This window comes from Antedon bifida, chromosome 4 (assembly GCF_963402885.1).
Source record: "Antedon bifida chromosome 4, ecAntBifi1.1, whole genome shotgun sequence".
Lineage (NCBI taxonomy): Eukaryota > Metazoa > Echinodermata > Crinoidea > Comatulida > Antedonidae > Antedon > Antedon bifida.
Window position 1 is genome coordinate 9,843,440 of NC_136229.1, and position 22,379 is coordinate 9,865,818.

The 22,379-nt window shown below is 35.1% G+C and overlaps 2 protein-coding genes and 1 long non-coding RNA gene across 4 annotated transcripts in view; 1 reads left to right on the plus strand and 2 right to left on the minus strand.

Annotated features, from left to right (window-relative positions):
* LOC144840063 (uncharacterized) overlaps positions 1–13,672 on the minus strand; it is a 31,234-nt gene extending 17,562 nt beyond the window's left edge. The window contains exon 1 of one of the 2 annotated variants that reach the window (XM_078695724.1): positions 13,617–13,672. The gene's annotated coding sequence lies outside the window, so the exon portion shown is untranslated. Of the gene's footprint in view, positions 1–4,672; positions 4,993–13,616 lie in introns of those variants that run through there. The other variant, XM_078695723.1, reaches the window with a different exon arrangement.
* Positions 5,827–18,186, plus strand: LOC144840092 (uncharacterized). The gene is made up of 3 exons (XR_013611835.1): positions 5,827–5,857; positions 17,602–17,820; positions 18,047–18,186. It is a non-coding gene; the product is annotated as an uncharacterized LOC144840092 (long non-coding RNA).
* Positions 18,133–22,207, minus strand: LOC144840073 (uncharacterized). Its single transcript, XM_078695737.1, has 8 exons — positions 22,082–22,207; positions 19,995–20,532; positions 19,656–19,842; positions 19,321–19,566; positions 19,053–19,224; positions 18,798–18,949; positions 18,444–18,644; positions 18,133–18,269 (listed from the first exon to the last, which is right to left on the minus strand). Exons 2-7 carry the CDS (start codon positions 20,394–20,396, stop codon positions 18,460–18,462), a joined length of 1,344 nt encoding a protein of 447 aa, XP_078551863.1. The 5' UTR covers positions 20,397–20,532; positions 22,082–22,207; the 3' UTR covers positions 18,133–18,269; positions 18,444–18,459.
* Between the last annotated feature and the right edge of the window lie 172 nt (positions 22,208–22,379).

Here is a 22,379-nt window from a genome sequence, read left to right on the forward strand (position 1 = left end):
ATAACAACCCATGCAGTACTGTTGGTGAGTTGACATCGGACCAAGAAGAAGCAGATACAAGGATTGCTTTACATGTGAAACATGCCATTACAACTAAACCAGGCCCGGTTATTGTGCGTTCTCCATCGGGTGACACAGATATTATATTGATTCTTCTGTCTGGTAGACAATGGGCATGGCAACAACAGGAAAATTTATGATTTGAAGGAATGTGACATGAGTAAAGAAACAAAGGAGGCACTGCTCGGTCTACACTCATTTACAGGGAATGACTATGTGTCTGCCTTTTTTAGAAAAGGCAAAAAGAGCTGCTGGAAAGTGCTGAGGAATTACTCAAGGTTTGTAAGTACGTTTAGAGCACTTGGTGAAAGCTGGGATGTGGCAAATGAAGTCCTCGAAAACCTAGAAGAGTTCGTATGCAAGTTGTATGGTTGGAAACAAACCAAAAACGTCAACACTTTAAGGCAGCAAATTTTCTGGGACAGATACAACAAAAAGGGTAAAATCATCGACTTGTCAATTCTGCCACCGTGTAAAGAATGCCTATATCTGCATATAAGACGAGCAAATTATGTGTGCCGTTTGTGGAGACAGTCGTGTGTTTCGATCATCGATGCTCCAGATCCGCAGCAACATGGCTGGACTCCTAATAGTGAGATTGTTTGGACGAATGTTCCACTGTCAGATGAACTGATTGATTTGATAAGCGAGAAAGCAGAAGGAAGTGAATATGGCACTAGTGAATCAGAAAGTGAAGTTGAACCAATGATTGTTTACAGTATACTTGAATTTAAATAAGTTTTAGAGAAAAATTAATATACAATTGTATAACATTATCGGTTTGTTGATGTTTTAACAATTTTCAATCGTTAGGTTTTTTTTGTATATAGACTTCATGTTGTTGACGTAATAAATAACGTGCCGCATTTACACTGTATGATATATTTCTCAGAGTATGTATTATTTGACCTTTGACCTTATAATTTTTATAACGATCCCTCACCTATGATAATATTTGGAACCTGGATATTGAGAAATCTTATGAACCAATGATAAACAATAACATTCTTTACAGTACTTTTATTCGAATAATTTGATCAAGTTAACTATGTTTTAGAATAAATAACATACGAGACAGAGTATGACGTGTTTGAAAGTGAAGATGACTGTTAAGACTGTTGAACCAATGATTGTTTACAGTATACTTGAATTTAAATAAGTTTTAGAGAAAAATTAATATACAATTGTATAACATTATCGGTTTGTTGATGTTTTAACAATTTTCAATCGTTAGGTTTTTTTTGTATATAGACTTCATGTTGTTGACGTAATAGATAACGTGCCGCATTTACACTGTATGATATATTTCTCAGAGTATGTATTATTTGACCTTTGACCTCATCATTTTAATAATGATAATATTGGAACCTGGATATTGAGAATTCTTATGAACCAATGATAAAAAATAACATTCTTTAAAGTACTTTTATTCAAATAATTTGATCAAGTTAACTATGTTTTAAAAATAATTAACATAGGCCTACAATAATTATATAACATTACAATAGATTTATCAGTTTGTTGATGCTTTTAGCAATATTTAATCTTTAGGTCTTATTGTATATAGACTTCATAATAATAATAATAATAATAAATATGATAATTATATTAGCCACCATGAATGGGTGATTTGATGTTGTTGACGTAATAAATAACGTGCCGCATTTACATTGTATTTGATAATTTCTCAGAGTATGTATTATTTGACCTTTGACCTCATAACGTTGTAACGATCCCTCACCTGATCATTTTAACTATGATATTTGGAACATGGAACTTAATTTACATTAGAAAACATTTTTGTTGTACATTTAACATATCTAAACCATTCCCTCTTCATAAAATGACTTATTTGACCCCATTTGACCTTTGACCTTTCATATCTCGAAAACGCCCCCTCCCCGTCCCGATCAACAACCATATTCGTATTCTACAGCCAAAATTACCCCAGAAAAAGTAGGTGAAGTAAATTCTTCAAAAAGTGACACCTATACCTCAAATACGACTGGTCTAAGGGTAATCTAACGTTACATCGGAACCATACTAGTAGGAAGTGTTAAGTGTGCCCAATTGGTTTATGTAATCCAGTAATTATTAATTTTGGAATAAAAAAGGCGACATTACCAAACGGTATACAGTAGTTTTAAAAATCAATAAAAAACAATATAACTTAAATCTACTGTAGGCCTACAATCTACATTTTTATGAAAACTAGGACGGTACAGAGATGAAGGACCACTATCAGAATTGATAGTTCAGGGAAGGCGTTGCCCAAATGAAGTGATAGCATTTGAATATAATACAATAAGTATTAAAATATTTGTTTCAGATAGCTTGAACATGTTGTTTAGTTGTTTATGTAGCCTAGACTGCAGCCGCAAGCAGATATTATTATTGATACAATGGTACTTTGCTGTAGACCTAGACGATATTGCATCATTTTTACAGTAACAATGAACATCACTAAACTAAAGTTTCATTGCTTACTTTTAGCTTTTTCCTTAGTGTATTACTAGTTAAAACTATAAACTTGCATTAACTGAATAAAACTATGAAATAAATGTGTAAATTTTTCTCTTTAAAAGACTTTTTAATGAGGAATATGTACAGAAAACAACCATCATTCGCGAAGCCAAACTTACAAATGGCGGCTAGACTGTTTTGTTAGTCACAGTAACTTCTCAATTTAAATAATACTTCCTGTTTGGCCAAAGTTCACATCAATTTGATCAGGTGATTATAAATCAGTTTTTATTTACCTTGTTGATATCAGTTTATTTGTTTTATATTTTAACTCTATTTTAAAGTAATTTCCAAACAATTTTTTAATTCATTAAATTATACATTAGTTAATTTCAAGTCTTTCTTTTTTTTTCTGGCATGCTTGAATTTCTGTTGATGATTTCTGTCTGTAGAGAATCCATTCCAGGATTATACGACAAAGGCTGGTGAGGATAATTAAGATCAAGGAATTAAAGTAGTAGGGTACATTAGCTACCATGTACTACCTGATATAGACTTGCTCCAAGTCTGTATTTATTGTCTTTTTTATGTTAGTCCACCAGTCGACCTTTCGATTTGTGTCTGGAAATACAAACTTGTGATACACGTATAGAAAACGATTTGCAGACAGCAAACATCCGATAAAAATGACGTAGGTTATCATACCGTATTTGACTATGGGGAGGGCGGTATACAAATATGGATTTCGAATCAACCAATGATCAAACCGACGTCATTTAGTTTTAAAAAGAGTGCGTATTTAAGTACGATCGAGACTGAATAACAACTGTTGAAATATATTGTGACAAGCCTACAGTGTTGCCGAGTGTTTTTGTTAGTTAGGCCTATATCAAGACTAAGCCTAGGCCTTGTATGACATGCCAAATAAACGCCAATAAATAGATACAAACTACCGGAAGATAGCTACCACACAGGGTCTGTGTGGGTGGGAATGAATTAAATTATCTCCGCATAATGAGCAATTTAATGTTTGATTTGCGGAGAAGTTATCCATATCAAGACAAGTTTTTATGTTCTTGGGAAAAATCCCATCAAATGTTTACCAGACTACTAGGCATGTAAAATAAAATCATTTTTAGCCTTCAGAAACCTTCATAATCACTTAACTTCAATTCGCGAAGAAATGTGTTGGAGTTCGAGTACCCAAAAAATACATCGTCTAAACGTAACATAGCGCATGTGCTGCTGCATCATCTTAGTTGTTAAATCTTTGAAATTTCCAAAAAAGCATAATAATATATTTTCGAGCGAGTAGCCAATCACATCCGGCTGAAACTAGTCAACCGGATAATCGTATGCACCAAGAATTCTTTGGTGTCAAACCATGTGACTTGTACGAGTTTCCCCAGACGGAGTTTACAGCTCAAGTGGTATACGTACTGTATGCCATATGTGCAAAAATATTTATCTTTTTACAAAAATTAAGACAAAACTCCGTCTGGAACCCAGACTATACCTGATACTAGAGTACATTAGTGGTAGCTGCTCAATTCGCAGGACAAAACTCTTACAAATAGTATTCTAGGACGGATTTCAAATATTTTAATCATATATGAAATTGCCTAATGCCTGTATTGTGGGAAAGAAGTATACTTATAGCTATTATATTCAAAATACATTACCTAGAATAATATTAATAATAGATAATCACATAATCAGGTTATCCAAACATTTATTCAGATTAACAAAACACTTTTGTAAATGTAGCCTAGTCTATAATTACAATGAATGCATCATACAGTAATTTTCATTTTGGTACCTGGTATTTTAAAATAATCACATCATATAATCCTCCAAATATTTATATAAGATAAACAAAACAGGTTGTTATTTTACCTCTATGTAGACATTAGATTTTGCATAGATATTGCAGATGTTCAGAAATGTTCAAGATATAAATTGTTCAAAAGGAATTTCAATTTCTTGTTAATCTTGTTGGTAAGGTGTACTCTGTACTCTATACTACTGTTGGCCTAGAAGATGTTAAATATCAATACAAGGCCTAGACGTACTGTAGGTTAATACAGTTCAATGGATGTCCTAATTCTGAACCAAAAAAATTAAACGTCACAAAACTAAAGCTTCTTACCTTAATAGTTAAATAGGTTTTGTATCCACTATTAAGGAAAACTTTTAAAAATATTGTACTGAAAACTATTCAATGATTTTTCTTATTTTCAGAAGACTTTTCAATGATGAGTATAGACAGAAGAATAATGGTCCGCCCATCACGATACAATCCTGATAAATATGGCGAATACTGTAATTACCTAATGTATGTATTGAATTATGGGTAAAATATGGTAATTACTTCCTGTGTTTCGTATTGCCCAATAAACCAACAAGGCATTGATACATTTTTGTATGTTTAACTAGCTGAATGTTTTTTTTCCAATTCAATTTTTTTCAAAACTACTAAGGGACATCTGCGGGACCCCAAAAATTGTTCTCTTAATATAGGGGCATCCCTATCCAAGGGACACTACCAAAAAACTGAAATTGTTTCGGTGTTTTTCGTGGGGAAAAAAACAAAAAACAAGAACACTACTTGATATGGACTCAAGAAATTGAGAGGAATAAAAACTTTAGCAGCCAACGTTTCACCAAAAAAAGCCAGTCAAGTATCATTATGATATCCATTTTTGTATTACTTAATAGGGATATCCACTGAATAGGGGTATCCCAAAGGAGGGGTTCTATTTTATTTTCATAAATAACTTTTATTCTAATAACTTTTTTTCATTCTCTTATTTATCATAAATCTAGTTTGTTAATGTTCAGTGAAGACATTTTTTGCTTCTGGAAAATAATTGTGAGTGGTTGTTTGTTTATAAATTTTCAACAAATAAAATTAATGAATTTATTGTTAAAATAAATATTGTACAATGTGAAATAAGTGTGTTTAACCATGGAAACATAAAAAAATAATTATATAATTTTGTTACAAATCACATTCTACTCACCATCCTTAATACATTCACCATTTAACTTCAGTCTATTTCAACAATATTCTATATTATATAACACCTAAATAAATTCCTGTCATTTGATTGGACGATTGTGGGTCACATGGCGTTTAATAGTACGCACTATTAAACGATCGTTTAATAGTACTTTTTGAAACATTTTTGTGTACGAAAAAAAAAAACGTTTCGAAGATGAAAAAAAATCTAGTATACCAATTACTGTGAAATACAACAGCGCCACCTGTCGTCTGGTCTCAGTTTCATTTGTAAACACCACTGCAAGATATGCAACAGCAGCAGATATTTGTGTACGATTTGGACTTATATATGTACTAATTTCATTCAAAAAGGCATTTAAATTAGCTTTAGATCGTTTTTAGGATTTTAATTAATTAATGGGGACATCCCTACAAGACGTGGAATTGTTGGAAAAACCATAATTAGCCTAGATAAGTTCCAATTGTCTGTCAAAGTTTTGCCTTTCAGCCAAGGTAGTACTAGGCTACTAGGTCTAGCCTAGGCCATGCTAGTACTAGGCTTAGTCTAGGCGTTTTAGCCTTGCTAGGCCGAAGATTGTTTGGTCGTTCGTTGACATAATTAACACTAAAGTAGGTGTGTTTATAAAATCCATATAAATATAACATTTAATATAATATCAAAAACCAAATGTTACTGTTTTTAATCAATGTGAATGAAATGTAGGCCTTTGGCTAGGGCTACCTTACCTTATTTGATTCAAATGACAGGAATCTACTTAGGCTATGTTCAGACCCATGGCGTTAGACCGTTTTAGCGTACAACGTTACTAGCAAGGTCACATTACAAACCGCAGAGAAAAAAATGAGGTGTTCAGACCCATAGCGTACGATTATCGTTACAACGGAAGTGCGTCATTCAGGTTGGTTCTAGTTGCATATTCATGTGCTCTTACCCACGTGTTTTCATCATTATTTCCACTGTATATAGGCCTAGATCTCAGCCCTACAATTATGACAAAATTTGCCGTAAATAAAACATACCTCAGCATTTATTTAAGAAAAATATAGTAAAGCCAAATTTCTGTTTCTATTGTTTTATTTTGTAGTAAAAAAAACATTTTCCCCAGGCTCTTGTGTTACGAAAATAAAGCAGGCCTCTTAATGATGAAGATGGAGATTGTGTTAACCAGTCAGTTAAAAAACCCTTAACTTGCTAATAAAAATGACACAGCTCCCCTTGTTTGTTTACTGAATTTTTTAGAAGTTAGGGGGTTTTCAGCATTAAACTTGTCCAGTCTAGTCTGCCTTGTATATATGAATGAGTGACTTGATGTCCCACCACGCTAGTTTTTAGCTTGAATGAAATGCGTGAATGACTCTTAGCTAGGCCTAAAAGGGGACGGGATCGTAGTCACTATGTTTAAATACAAGGTGCATTTATTTATTTCATTTGTTAGAAAATATAATGGTAATCAATTGATACATGTAGTTTGTAGCCTAGTTTTTTTTAACAGTTGTATTTGTAGCCTAGTTAGGCCTTAAATTATTCTGGCCTTTTTGTTGTTGAAATCCATCTCTCACACATTGACGATACAAGATGTCAGCCTAGGTCAAACCTTGTTTCGCGTCATAACAGGAAACGTTCTGATTGGATACAACGTTGACTTACAGTAGCGTCGTACGCTAAAACGGTACTATCAACCGTTTTCCACTACAACGCTACAACCGTTGTACAACGCGTTGTACGCTAATCCCCAACTGTTCAGACACACATTCTTTTAGCGTCGTACGCTAAAACGGTCTAACGCCATGGGTCTGAACAGGGCCTTAGATGTTATATAAAACAAATAATGAATGTTTTATATTCGTGTAATGGTACAAATAATGGCATTTGGTGAATGATGAAAGGTTAACATCAACTCGGCGTTGCCTCATTATTTGTACCATTACACTCATAAACGTTCATTATTTGTATATTATGACACATAATAAATAGGCACAACACAGCACTATTATAATGCATACTGATGCATCGGGTCATAGGATGGTATACATAATCTTTTTGTGATCGTATTTTAATGTATGTGCATGTTTTGTTTAAATTAAATGTCATAATTAAATTCTATCTAGTTTGTTACTTAATTATAAATAGGCCTAGGCCTACATGGTATGGTATCAACAATGCAAGGCTTTATAGGCCTAGGCTAGCCCGGTGAACAGACGATTGAGGCCACGGACGATCAGGCCATCATAGAGGAAATTGGGTCCATTTTTTTGTGTGCCCGATCGTCTTAGGCGTTGGGCCCGATAGTCTTAATCATTGGGCCCGATCGGCGAAAGCCAAGTCTATCCTTTGTAAATCCAGTCCATTATAGTTTATAATTAAATTCTTGGCAAACAATGTTTATAATATTAATGGTAGCCATTATGTGCGATTAAAAAAGATATGAATTGAATGAAATTAGATTAATAAAGGTGGCGTAAGCTAAAAAAAAAACACATTTTGTCATTTGGTAACTGGAGGCTATCTGTGTCTACTACTATTGCAATTTTCTTTGGCATAGAGAGAAATTGAAATTGAGTCTCCTTTTTAGCCTAAATGAATTATTTGGTTTTTTTTATATTGTTTGTGAAAAAAAATATAATAATGTCCCCTTAATAGGTAATCATAATATATAATATTTCATTATTAATTATAAATCCAATTCGTTTTCGTGGACCTGATCGTCTTCCCTTTATTTTTATAATAAGCCCGATCGTCTAATAATTATTGGGCCCAAACATCCATCCACACAGTTGAGCCAGAACGTCCACAAAGTTGGGCCTGAACGTCTCTGCACGCTTTGGTACCCGATACTATAGTCTTTAAAAAAGCCTGATCGTCTGGCCCCGATCGTCCATGATGGCCTCGATTGTCTGTCAATCGCTAGCCCTACCTAATTAACAGATTTTGAGTCGAAATACAAGACACTGCAAACCTAAGCCTAGGCCCTAGGGTTTATGATGAAATCGGTCGCGTTTGAAATCGGTCGCGATAAAATCAACTTCCGGTATTTTGTATGGCGCGCCGCTAGAGCTATACTATTGATTATATCGGTCGTGTTTGAAATCGGTCGCGTTTGAAATCGGTCGCGCTATTTTGTATGGATCGAGCGGGATGCATGCTAGAGCGGGATATACATTTTTCGTTTATATAGATTTAATTGATATTTTGTATAGTAACTAGATTATTTATGTGGATATTTTTTACTTGGTTAATAAATATTTATTACCAATCATTAAATTAATTTTTTTTTTTTTGTATTTCACAGGTCTCGGAGAAGGACTGTGTCTTTTCAAAATGGCAGTTTCTAAACACGTTTAAATATTATATTAGGCATATAATAATTTACCTCTATTTAAATGTACTGTAATTAATATATTATTTATATAGAGAATATACGTCTGTCGTGTCTTTTACTATGCAAACAATTACGTAAGAGAACAATTTATTTAAAAACAATAATCCGCTGAAAAGTCTGCCGACATTTCCGCTTGGGCTGCTCCGTAAATCTCTTTTACTAGTTTCTTCCAGTCTGATCTTTCATTGGCTAGTTCTTTAAGTTGTTTCATGTCTTTCTTGGTTTTCAATTGTCCGGGATACTTAATGTCTGTATTATGCTTATAAAGGGTGAGTAGGTCGTTGCTGAGAGTTATTGGTAGGGTGGTTCTCGGTCTTCCTCGAAATTTTATATTGGTAGTGTTGCTGAAATAATAGCTTATTGCTGTGTTGGCTGGTGTACATGGGTCTTGTCTAAGTATGTGACCCAATAGTCTCCATCTTGCGTCGACTATTTCTAATGAAATCGGTTTTGTTCCTGTCCTTCTGTATAAATTTATGTTCGATATCCTGTCTGGGAACCTGATACCTATGATTTTGCGAAGTTGCTGTCTGTGAAATGTGTCGAGTTTATGTGCTTCTTCTTTTGTGAGTCCCCATGTTTCAGAGTTGTAGAGTAATATACTTTTAACTAGTGAGTTGTACAGCTTGATACGTATTTTTAATTTGATTTTATCTTTTCGAAGCCACATCGAGTTTAGTTTGGTCATTGCTACACGCGCTAGTTGTTTTCTTCTAATTATGTCTTGTCTGTCCCCAAGGAGCGATCCTACTTTGTTCTTGTATGTCCTCTTTTTCTCGTCTTACGATAGTGTGTTCTGTTTTTTCTTTATTTACATTTAAGTTGAAAGTTGATAGATGGCGTTCTAATTCATTAGTTATCCGCTTGGTAGAGCGGATAACTCCTTGTTATTGTATGGGATCAATATTTTTTTTCTGTATTATTCTTGGATCCTTCCTTCCTTTTTGTGAGTCGCGTTTCTCTAAAATGTGTAAACATAACATTTCATAACTTTGACAACATATGGGCATTTACGTGAAGTTGTGCACCTCCTATTTTTGAATGACGTCATAGTTGCGCAACGTGACTTACGCGCAATTTTATGAATTTCAATGATTGATTATAGATTAAAAACCAAAAGTCATTTAGTATTGACACTTTGACAAAATTTAAGTCATATCAGGGGCAAACTTTCTACGGATTAAAAATGGCATGTTTCACAAGAAGTTACGCGCGCACGCGCATTTAAAATTTCAAAATGCGCAAAATTAATTTCTAATCAACTTTTTATGCGTTTCTTGTCATTTTGAGCATGTCAAAAATTCCCACGGGCGCGCAATTTTTTACGCACGCGGTGCGCACGTAGCGTTAAAAACATATTTTTTTCTCTTGAATTATATTTTTTAAGTCTTTCCTAGTAATTTTGAAAACAATTTAGACCTTTTCCTTCCAGTTTAAATAACGCCATACGAACACGTTGAATTAGACAATTCGTGCGCGTTTTTTATGAAAAAGCTTAAAAAATCGTCAAAATTATGTCTTTTTTTAAACAGTCATAGTTTCTAAAGTAAACCGTGAACCGTTTATTTTTATTACAAAATCTAGAAGTTGATGAGTTGTAGATATCGGATCATGCATCGATAAGGCTAAAAAAACATTGTGACGTCATCGTATGGCCACACGAATGTAAAATATAGGATTTTTGTCTCTTTCGTTATTGCTCATCACATTCAATGGAGCGCATCATGCTTATCTGTATTCCTTTTTCTCCTAAATTTATATATTGTGTAGGTCAATCAACTTTCTTTAGCATGAGATAAAAATATTTTAATTTTTATGATGTCATCATGCCTAAAAATTTTAATTACGTGGGTCATTAATTTCATCTTTACAGTAAATTTTAATCTGTAATAGCTCGTAAGAATAAAATGTGATAATCACGATTAAAACGTTTTCTGGAAGCTATTGGATTGTAGATACGAATTCATGTAAACATTTTGCCAATCGGATGTTGTGACGTCATCATATGGCCAGTTGAATAAAAAAAGTCGTATTTTCATATTTTGCGTAATAGTTCATCACATTTAAAAGGGTGTGCATCTATATTTTACGTATTCAAATTTCTTCTACACGTTAATATGTTGTTCCTGAGATAATTTCCTCCAGAAATTGCTATTTAAGTGTTTCATTTTGATACCGTCGCCATGTTAAAAATTGGAATAAATGGCGGGTCCCGTAATTTCACCTATTCTACACTGTATGTAATATGTATACAGATTATACTCTTTGCATGTATATACTATATGACACAAATTGACAGAATTCAGCACTAACAGCATATCATATTCTTCAGTTCTTGTCATAATGCCATAATCTTTATCTGTGTGCAATATTCCAACGTATGACGTGCACGTGGCGTTTGTCGTTGTGCGGATAACTAACTCGTCAAAGTGACGAGTTTCATGTCTAGTTTACATTATGCTTGCTGTTTAGACTCAAAAAATCTACATCATCAGCATATGATATTTCTTGAGGTATTTCTGTTTGGATAAGTGTTCTGATTCCTCGTAGCGCAGACTCAAGGTAAACAGTGAATAAGACCGGGCTTAAGCTATCTCCTTGAGGGGTGCCGATGTTGGTTTGGAATATTGGCTGTTGTTTTGCACCTTTTATTCTTAGATTTAGTCCGGTTTCACTCAGCAGAAATCTAACGATCCTAAGTTCATCCTCGTCTATAATATGTTTGAGTATGTTGAGGAGTTTGTTTCTATCCACGGTGTCAAACGCGCTTGACATATCTATACCGGTTATGTAAATATTTATTTTTTCTTTTTGTGCTTTAGCTATAAGCCATCGATGTGTAAAAACAATATCACTTGTGCTTCTACCTTTGCGAAACCCACTTTGGCTTTGTGGTAAGAATGCGTCTACTTTCGATGTAATTCTATCCAGTGTTATAAGCGATAGGCACTTGCGTATGGTGTTAAGTAGAATAATAACTTAATATCCGTTATGTAGGATAATATTAAGTGTATAATGATTATTGTTGAGGAAAATCACGTGTATATTTTTATTTATAATGTTTAAAATAGTTTTTAGTAAAATGATCATTATGCGGATGGTTAAAAGACGAGTTACTGAAATAAACCCCCGAATAAGCCATATTGGAGATGCGCCTTCTATGATCGTGCAGCTGTTTCCTCTAACAATACGTTATTTTGCTGACGGGGTTTCCCCTTTTTAAAAAACACGCACTTGTTAGTGTGTCAAATCATGGACAAAACACGTACGATCGTTGTCCATAGCGAGGTAAAGATAACGTCTATTACTAATAACCATATGTTTGAAACGTCTATAGGCCTCCTGCACGTGTTTTTGTGAAACGATCCAATGAGATATAGGTGCTCGACGCGATTATGAGATCATGTTCATTCATTCTTTATTTAGCCTTTAAAATCGAAATACATTTAAAACATAGGTAACCAAATCAAGACACATGGAAATATAAGGAGGAAAGGATAAGCAAAAGCAATTAAAATCGCTGTAGCTCACATGCTTGCTTATCCATAATAATTCCGAATAAAGCACATATTCTATAATTTGACAGTTTGAAAAATACGAATTTACGTATATACGTCGGCGATACTATAGATTTTAATTTGAATATCTTTTATTTCTTCATTTATAATAATCATTTAATGTAAATAATTAAGTAAGTGCAACTCAGTGTCTCACATTCATACGCCGTTCGTAAATCTAAATGTTTAAATATCAGTGCAGATTACCTCTTTGAGACATTATCCATACATTATTATTCTCACATCTATCATTGTACATCATAGTCCTACTGTAGGCCGGTAGATTGATTCATAACGGCATATTATCTATATATTTTATTAATATCCTAAAACCATACGTAATTGTTTGCATAATAAAAGACACGACAGACATATATTCTCTATATAATATATTAATTACAGTACATATAAATAGAGGTAAATTATTATATGCCTAATATAACATTATGCCTAATATAACATTATGCCTAATTATTTAAACGTGTTTAGAAATGGCCATTTTGAAAAGACAAAGTCCTTCTCCGAGACCTGTTGAAATACAAAAAAAAAAATAATTTAATGATTGATAATAAATATTTATTAACCAAGAAAAAAATATCCACAAAAATAATCTAGTTCCTAAAAAATATCAATTAAATCTATATAAACGAAAAATGTATATCCCGCTCTAGCATGCATCCCGCTCGATCCATACAAAATAGCGCGACCGATTTCAAACGCGACCGATATAATCAAAAGTATGGCTCTAGCGGCGCGCCATACAAAATACCGGAAGTTGATTTTATCGCGACCGCTTTCAAACGCGACCGATTTCAAGCGCGACCGATTTCATCCGACACCGGCCGGCCCTAGAGTAGGCTACTACAACTAGCTTAGGCCTAGAGCCCTAGGCTTGTTGGAGGAGGTCTAGACCTACCCTAAGGCGACACTCAGTGAGTGGATCTAGCATAGCTAGGCTTATTAATTACTATTAGGACCTAGCCTAGCCTAGGTAGGCTCCTAACTCTATCTAGGCCTCTAGCTAGGCCTAGGCCTAGCCTATACTACAGACATAGAATAGGCCTAGGCCTAGGCCTAGTCAAGTCAAGGATACTTTCAAACTTAATAAGTGAATGAGGTTACTATACTCACTGGTAGGTAGGCCTAGCCTAGGCCTAGATCAGATTTAGGATCTTAAATTAATTTAATGATAAACTCGGACCTTTACGTCGTCACTGAACGCCAGTGGTGGCGCCAGCGGGGGGGCCAGGGGGGCCAGGGCCCCCCCGTCGGGGAAAGCTGGCCCCCCTGTCGGGGAGTATTGGCCTTATTGTCGGGGAGAAAAATATGATCATTTCTTTTCTGGTAAAAAATAAAACCATTATTAAGTGTACTACTATATATTTTAAGTAACTGCGGCATTCTATTTTTGACGTACATACGATACACTGACAGCGAAGTAAACAGTATGTGGTACGCATTTGTCTGGCGGTGTCTCTTTGTACGAATCTTTCATGGCCCGGCCGGCTCACTGCGGTATACGCGTCGACATATCTGGGCTGTATCATATTACATCCAGGGACCAAAATGTGTATTTTCCAGATTCCAGGCGAAAATCGGAGATTCATTTGCAACTACGCATCGACGTACGTTCATACAGGGATAAAGGTACGAGTTATGTTCTCACGGTTGAGTTTACGAATTGTTTCAATTTACCAATAACCATTGGTGTACCGCGTGTATGTTCGCTGTCGATTAAAGGGGTTTGGGTGGGGGTTCGATTGGGAAAGAGGAAGCGGTTGGCCCGAACCATAAAACTGGGTCTGATCACGTTTCTTTTCGCGCATAAATCTCGATCTAGGGGGTGAATAGGGTGGCTAGCCACCCACCTTAATTCTAAAGGGGAAAAAAAGATGCACCAAACCCGCGACCGTTGCTAAACGCAGATTCGACGCACTTGACTCTTTTAATTAAGAAGAGTAGGCTAGAGCTATAGTTGTGTAAATAGGCCTACTTAAGTGAAAGAGCTAAGAGTTTAATTACTATTTATGAATTCAAGAGTTTAAAAAGAAAACGTGATTTAAAATCTTCGGAAAATACCCACAACCGAGTTATTTTCAAAACACATGCACTCCCACTACCAGCATCACGTTGTCTTAGCTCGCTCCTCGTGTGAATGCTGACGTCATCACTCTCCAAAAATACACCATTTTCCGCCCTGGTCCGTGTGCAAGCGTTAGCGTGGACCTGTATATTTACACCCCCGTACAGAGTAGAGGGTAATATCGTGAATTTTTTTCTCGCGTATGAAGGTTTTTTATATAATGGTATGCAGTATAAACAATAAAAAACGAGAAACATGATGTTCTTTTATTATTATTTCATAGGCATAACATAAACATGAAATGTCTTGTTCTATGTACACGGCCGAAAAAACGTGTGTGGTGATTTGGCATTTTATTGATTTGTGTTATAGACACGGCGATTACGGCAATCATTGTATACTAAATTACATTGAGTTATTCACCCGGCTATAGGGTATATATCTGAGGTTAACAGACCACCAAAGCACAGTCGTACACTAAACACATGCACTATCGAGGCATTTTCGGAGTGCCGCATTACCAAATGTTCATTTCGTTTGAAGTGTTTTTCGATCAAAGTTTATTAGTTCGTCGAAAAAGATCCGTATTAGAGTATTTAGGAAGGATTTATTTAAATTTACATTATGTAACATTGTTATTAAATGTAATGGAAACTAGTTGCTCTAGCCTATTAAACAGTGTGTAAGCATCTATTTTTTCAAAATTTTCTGAGGCTCAGGAGGGGGGGATACCCCTCCCAAACCCACCCCCTCTTTCGCGCGTACGGCCCCGCCCCTCCTACCCGGTCGGGGAATTCGGCCCCCCCGTCGGGGAATTCGGCCCCCCCGTCGGGCAAATCCTGGCGCCACCACTGCTGAACGCATGTTGTTGTTGAATTGTGTGTACGTTACGTACTGTAGATATGAATCACATGATTTGCTTGTCAAAAAACCATGGGCGGCCGTTGGGGACAAACTAGACATTTTAATTTCTGAAAATACCTGTATAATAATTGTACATAAAAGCCCAGAAAATAAACCAATTGGCTTCTTTTTTAGGTATCGTTGGTAGACAGGATGGGCTTTTTTTAGATTACCTTTGCATGCAAACTATTAAAAAGGTAGCTTCTTTTTAAAATGATTTTGTTTTCATCGTCGTCATCATGCCATCGAGAACCACACTTGCAAACAAATTGCAAGCACTTGACACACACTGGGCCTTTTTTCAATCATCGTCATCATCATCATCACCCACCACCATCATCATCAAATCCGTCTTTTAAGAAGTTTGAATGGCTTGTTGAATTGAATTCAAAATCGAGGGCTGTATGTACTTATTCTACAGCAGTCACGTTGTATACTTTATGTAAAAAAGAAGCCCTTTAAAAAAATCCCAATGGATTGATTTCGAAATCGCCATTTTTTAGATTTCTTTTCATTTGAAAAACAAGGAGGATGCATTCTTTTTGGGCTTCTTTTAATACAAAAGCCATTCATCTGCATTATTATTTCGTACGATGTAGGTCTACATTATTTTGAAAACTTATGACGTGACAATGACAATGAGAGATTATAGAGAGCCGTCCGTCCACCATTGTAGCCTAATGTTGCTTTCTCTAAAATCGTCAGGGATAGAGAATCGTAATTGGCATATTATATACATAGTGAGCATGCATCATCAGCAAATCATCTGTACTGTATCTATTTCCAAAGTATGATAGGATTATTAATTGGTAAAACAACATGTGTTTCACATGTATCTTAGTAACCAAACCCTTCATAATGCTACATGCACCACATGTGATATAAATGAAATGTTGTCTTACTAAATATTCCTAGGCCTACTTCGGAACTATAGATATATAGTATGTGGAGGTACAGCAAAGAGAATCGGGTGAAATGCAACTAATAGTGCACTTATAATCCCACGTTTATTTAGTCAGAAGAAGTTCCATTAGCGCAGATTAAACAGCAAGCAACCAAGGCATTCATAACTGTTTGACTTGCTGTTTTTATACAATTCGACGTCATGTATTGTCAGGAACCGCGAGAATAAGCAGATGGAACTGCGATGTTTAATAGTCTTAATTTGATGAACGTGAGCGAAAGTCAGATGTCATTCACACTTTGTATGGTATTATATTATGCAATCTTAATGTTTAATTGGTGTTTGCTATGACACAAGTTACTCCTGAATTCGATCTCAAAATTGAGTCGTGTTTGTTAAAAGAAACAAAACAAAAGAATAACAGTAAATTGCTATACTATCTCTTTCGTGAAAAGCAACTAGGCCTACCTCATTTTTACAGACGATCTCTTTTGAGTGAAATTGAATATTAATTTTGTTCAAATTTCTACTTTACAGTATATCGTAAGAAGACAGCTAGACAAAAAGAGATGATGATTAAAGAGAGACGCTTTCTAAAACCTTTTAATTATCTCTACATGATAACTATAACCTTATATACAAAGAGTGAATGGCTCTGACTTTCGCTCACGTTCATCAAATTCAGATTACTGTATTAAACATCGCAGTTCCATCTACTTATTCTCGCGGTTCTTGACAATACATGACCTCGAATTGTATAAAAATACAGCAAGTCAAACGGTCTTCATCTCTATCTAATTTAGTTTGGTCATAAGTATAACTGTAGGACCTCTAACCGTCTAACTTGTCATGTATAACTTCTTCTTACTATTCAGAGGACGTTATATTACTAAATTCACCAAATATCGTGTCTGCCTGTCTGTCCGGCTTTATTCAGAGACAGGGGTCACACAGTCTGCAAACTGGGTGGGTATGTGCAGCTCGGTGTAAGAAAGAACGAGTTTACGTCCGTTAAGTCGCCAAGGTCCTATCATGTCCATGGTCAGATCATACCTTATTTAAGGCTATATTCTATTTCTACTAGCTAGGCTAGCTACAGAAGCCTAGCTTTTGGGGCTTTTTTTGGTGGGATGGGGAGGACCTTGCTTGTTATCTTGATTTTCATTTATTTGTATAGTAACAGTATATAGTATATATTTGAGTGCTGTAATGTTGATTCTATGCAGGTGCAAGTGCTCACATTGTACAGCAACAACTGCTGTTGAGTCTGTATGTTGTTATGAGACAGAGGAGATGGTAGAGAAAATGAGGAAGCAAGCAGTTGGATGCATAACGCAACATACCGGTTTAAAAAACAACTGCCTGGACCAAGATGTTCTGGAAGTGTCCTTCTGGCATTATGTGAAACAGGAAGGTCCATTTGACGATGACCATCCAGTGAATCAGTAAGTTTGAGTAAATACTATATTTGAATTATTCAGTATTGTAGTGGAAATCAGATTTTTAATGACAAAACTGACAACATTAAATTAACAAATTCAATAAACCAACTACCGACCCAAAGGTCCGGCAAGTTTCTAGAAAAACAATGCAACTTTTTGTCTTGTAATGAGACATTAAAGATGGTAAATTTATTTTGTTAACTAATCACAATTTTCTTTATGTTTTCAGGCTATATCGCCATGTTGCCTACCGGAGGTTTACAACTTGGATATAGAAGCTACTTGGGAAGGGCAAAAGAAAAATACTTCCGTCTTGCGTAGTGTCAACTATTAGGAATGCATTTCTTGCGCAACAATATGTAGGCTTTAAATATCCTAAAATTCCATGACTAATTAGCACATTGTACAGTTGCATAGAATGGATATCCACCAGTTTCACCAAAGTTCAGTTCCTACAATTAAAACAATAAAACAAAAGAGTTATTCAGTTTATTCATGATTGAGGATAATGAATTAAAATTTTGAAAACTATTTTTATAAGTTTATACTGACAAGAACATATATAATTACTGTATGTTTTGCCATGTGTATTGTAAGGCATGAAAATAAGTACAGTACTTTATTACCTTGATTATTAAAATGTTATTTAGTTGGAAAACAAGTACATCTTTTCTTGACCAAGTCTGCTTTGTCATACGGTTGATATGTGGCGTTAACGGCCGGTGGTGCTTTTGCATAATTCATAAGAGCATCTTGACTGGCTTCGCTGTATGTAGCAAACTCTTGTCTTCTTTCAAACACTACAGTTAGCAACTTTTCAATATATTCTATTAAAAAAATATACAAGAAATGATTTACACAGGACATATTATTTATTATTTTCAATAGTACCACTTTAGTTTACCATCAATTGCATTAATGGCCTTGTTTGTTGCAACAATATTTAGTAAACTTTATAACTTATTTTAAAAAAATCTTACTGTAGGTCGGATCAACTTTAATTTTTGATGGAACAGCTTTCTCTCCTTTCTTTGACTTAGGGTATGACACGGACCAGCACTTTTCACCATCTTTCCTAACTGCCTGTTTTCTGTTTCCATTCTCGTTAAAATGAAGGGCTGCCAAATATATTCTATCAAACACAATGTCAAAATTTTACCTCGATGCTTTGAAATTGTAAAAACAATACTAAATACAGTACATGCAAATAAAAAAACAGGTGTAACCTAACTCACCTCACTGTCATCGCTTTATAGAAATAGTGCGTGTGCTTTGGTGCGAAGGCAAGGAGGTTGCTGTGGAATACCTCTAAGCCATAAGTTTGTAACCGGGGAGATAACTTGGGTATATCCCTAAGGAGATATGATGACATTACAACTTCCGACAACAATTTGTAATGCTTAGAACCTGCAGGGTAAAAGATTCATAAGACAGTATTAGATTAATCATTATTTTAAAATGTTTTTTTTTCTAATTTTTAATGATAACAAAATGTCTAATTACCTTTTTTAATCCACTCTCTATGCTCCTCAATAGGACCATGTACGCACTGTTTGAAGTCTCCATCAAATCCAGTGTGGATGTTACAGACGTGCAACATAATTGAGCACCACTTGTCCACCTTCTCTTGTTCGTTGTCACTGCTGCTTGATGCTACCCAGTACATGTGATTTACCACCGATTTAATCCACTCGCGTAGATCTTGGTTGTCTTTCTTTGAAGAAACTTTCATTAGCTTCTTATTGATTCCTACGAAGAGTAAACCAAAAGTGAAAACTTAAAAGCACTGTCAATTAACTTTAAATTTAATGAGGTGGTTATCATGCTTTGGTACAAACCTTTTGCAACATGCCATACATCAAAGTAATGATTCGCACCTTGCCACTTTTCCCTCATATACTTTTTCACAGAGGCGTGTCTATCTGTTACCAATGCATCGACTTGAATGCCTTCCTTATCCAAGGTTGCCTGGCATCTTTTCAACCCCTCCAATTCCATGGCATTTGAACTGGTTGTTTCATTGCACTGTAAAAAATAATATAAATATTATAAAAATGAATGGAGAAACTTTTTTTCTTTCTGTCTGTATTAAATTACTGTGTTTGATGGTTGTAGTGATTTTTATTCTGTTGGGCAGTGGTTTAATGAAATAGAAGAAATCACAAACAATATCTCACTTGAACTAGCTGTGTATCCAGTATTGCAGCTATCTTGACCAGTGTAGGTGCATTGCAAGTATTGCACTTCGAAAGAAGTTCACGAATGCATGATTCGTAAACAATGAATTTGCGTTCACGATGAGGTTCAGCATGAGATGATAGGTAGTTGTCACAATCTTCCTCATCATATTGATCATCTTCTGTCTCAAAGTCATCGTCATCCTCTGGCTCATAATAATCGCTGGAGCAATCACCCGATTCCGATGACGATGACGATGATTCAGATTCAGAGTCGGACTCGGAGTTTGGTTTATTTTCCAGAATTTCTGCTGGTGATTGTGTTAAAATTGTGGTTATATCACCGATTTCGGTTTGTGTTGATCTGGTATTGCTTGTGTTAAGTTGGCCTGGTTTGCACATATTTTGATTTCACAATGTATGATGTTGAACAGCTCGGAGCAGCAACATCCTGCATTTCAGTCTCGACAGGTACTGGGGGCGCATCATCAACTGTCGCAAGTCTTTCTCTTTCTTGCTTTTCTATCATCAAGATTGTCTGTAGAAGTAAAAGTAACTTAACTTCACTTATTACTATTACTATGCAAATAATATCAAACATGAATAAATTAACTACTGAACTGAATTAGCAATAAAAAACATAAACCTTCCTGAATTATTTTTATTGTAAGTACATAAGCTATTTTATACAGCATATTGTTATTTGACATAGCCTATAATAAATCAAATAATAATATATAAATTGTTGCATCATACTGTACTGTCGATCGAGGCAGGTAAATTCGGCGGTGGTGGTAAGCCTAGTGCAATAATAATAACAGTAAAAACAACACTTGCTTCTCTTCGCCTACGTTTTTGAAAGGCGCCTCTACTACTACTAGCAGCTGGGCCTGGGATCTTCTCGGTGGCGGTGCTTTCTGAAGGCAATGTAACCTTCGAAGGTATTGCCCCATCTTTCAATTTCCAATTTACTTTTTCTTTGAATCCCATTTCACGAAGTTTAGGTGGGTATTTCGCAAAGTCTTCTTCCAAGAAGTGCTCCGAACATATCGTTGCGAATTTGCTAGGCTGGAAATGTTTTCGTCTGACGACGTGGATCCATGCCTTTCTCAGAGCCGAAGACTGTGGGAAGGAAAAAAATCCTATATTCCGGTCGCGATTTTTTCCTCCACTTGTTGTATTGGTACAATTAAATGCTGCACAATACGGCATTGTGTTTTGATTTAATACCAACAAAAGTTAACTTTAACAAAAGTGCCTCAAGAGATTGATTACGTGAACAAAAGAATGCGAAATACAATAGAGAAGTACAGTGTTCAACAACTCGTGTGTGTAACTAACCAAGCGAAGCACTCGAGATGACGTCACGAAAATATTTCTGCATACGAACCAGAAGTAATTGAATTGCTCGAGTGGTTATTTTAAATTTGCTTTTTCGTGATAACGGCGAAATCTTAAAAATAACGCTAAGGATGAGCCGTTTTTATTAGTGTATTACTTTATATGGATTTTATTAATGTTTTAGTGACATTTCTGCTTTAAATGTAATGTAATAAATGAAACAATGCATGAAACAGGTCCCATTCCCTACGTTTTTTAGATCTAAACTACATTGAATGTAAAAATAAATACTATAATATATGGTCCTATTGCGATAACTTTTTTAATCTTAAACGGTTGAAAATGTGAAAAAAAAAAGTTGATTCTAATAATTTAAGTGGCCCGCTATAAATCACAACATGCATTGCGCGCGGATTGATATTTTAATTTTCTTCTGTGAGGCACTCAATATTGATTGATCGTCGTGAGAGGAAAATCGTGTATGGAAGTAGAAAATATGGAATAACATTAACTTTTCAGCATATGTTGATATAAAGTTTGCAGTAGTGCAGTATCTAGTTATCGTCGATCTTTATCGTCCTAGTATAAATGGGCTTTTACAAAAGAGGTATGGCTAATCAATGAAAGTGTGTATCTTGTTAATTAGGCAAGCAAAATCAAACATTGGTGGACAACCAAGTTCCAAAATTTGACAGATTGAGGAAACTTCTTGGTTGATTCACTTTTATTCCTATTATACTACTAACCAGCTGTTCAATCTCATTTTCATCTTCACTTTTTCCTTTGCCATCCAATTCATCTTCTTTCTTCATCTCTGCGGTGCGACCACATGTATTCTTTTATTCATCACACAAATATTCATTAACAGAATCTAAAATTCATTGTACCTGAAAAAAAGAAACACATACACAAAACAAATAAATAATCTAAACAAATACAGTACTGTAGTTGAATATGAGGTGAACAAGTTTACATTATGCACCTTTCCAATTGTTGCCATTTTATTTATAACATACAAACCTGTTTTGGTTGAACAGTTCTGCT

What these genes read in the sequence shown, in the direction of transcription:
- LOC144840073 (XM_078695737.1), bottom strand. Translation starts at nt 20,396, where the DNA reads ATGTGCAAACCAGGCCAACTTAACACAAGCAATACCAGATCAACACAA. An exon ending in TGTATGGCATGTTGCAAAAG is followed by an intron (nt 19,567 to 19,655) that starts GTTTGTACCAAA and finishes TACTCTTCGTAG; the next exon opens with GAATCAATAAGAAGCTAATG. An exon ending in TAGAGAGTGGATTAAAAAAG is followed by an intron (nt 19,225 to 19,320) that starts GTAATTAGACAT and finishes TTTACCCTGCAG; the next exon opens with GTTCTAAGCATTACAAATTG.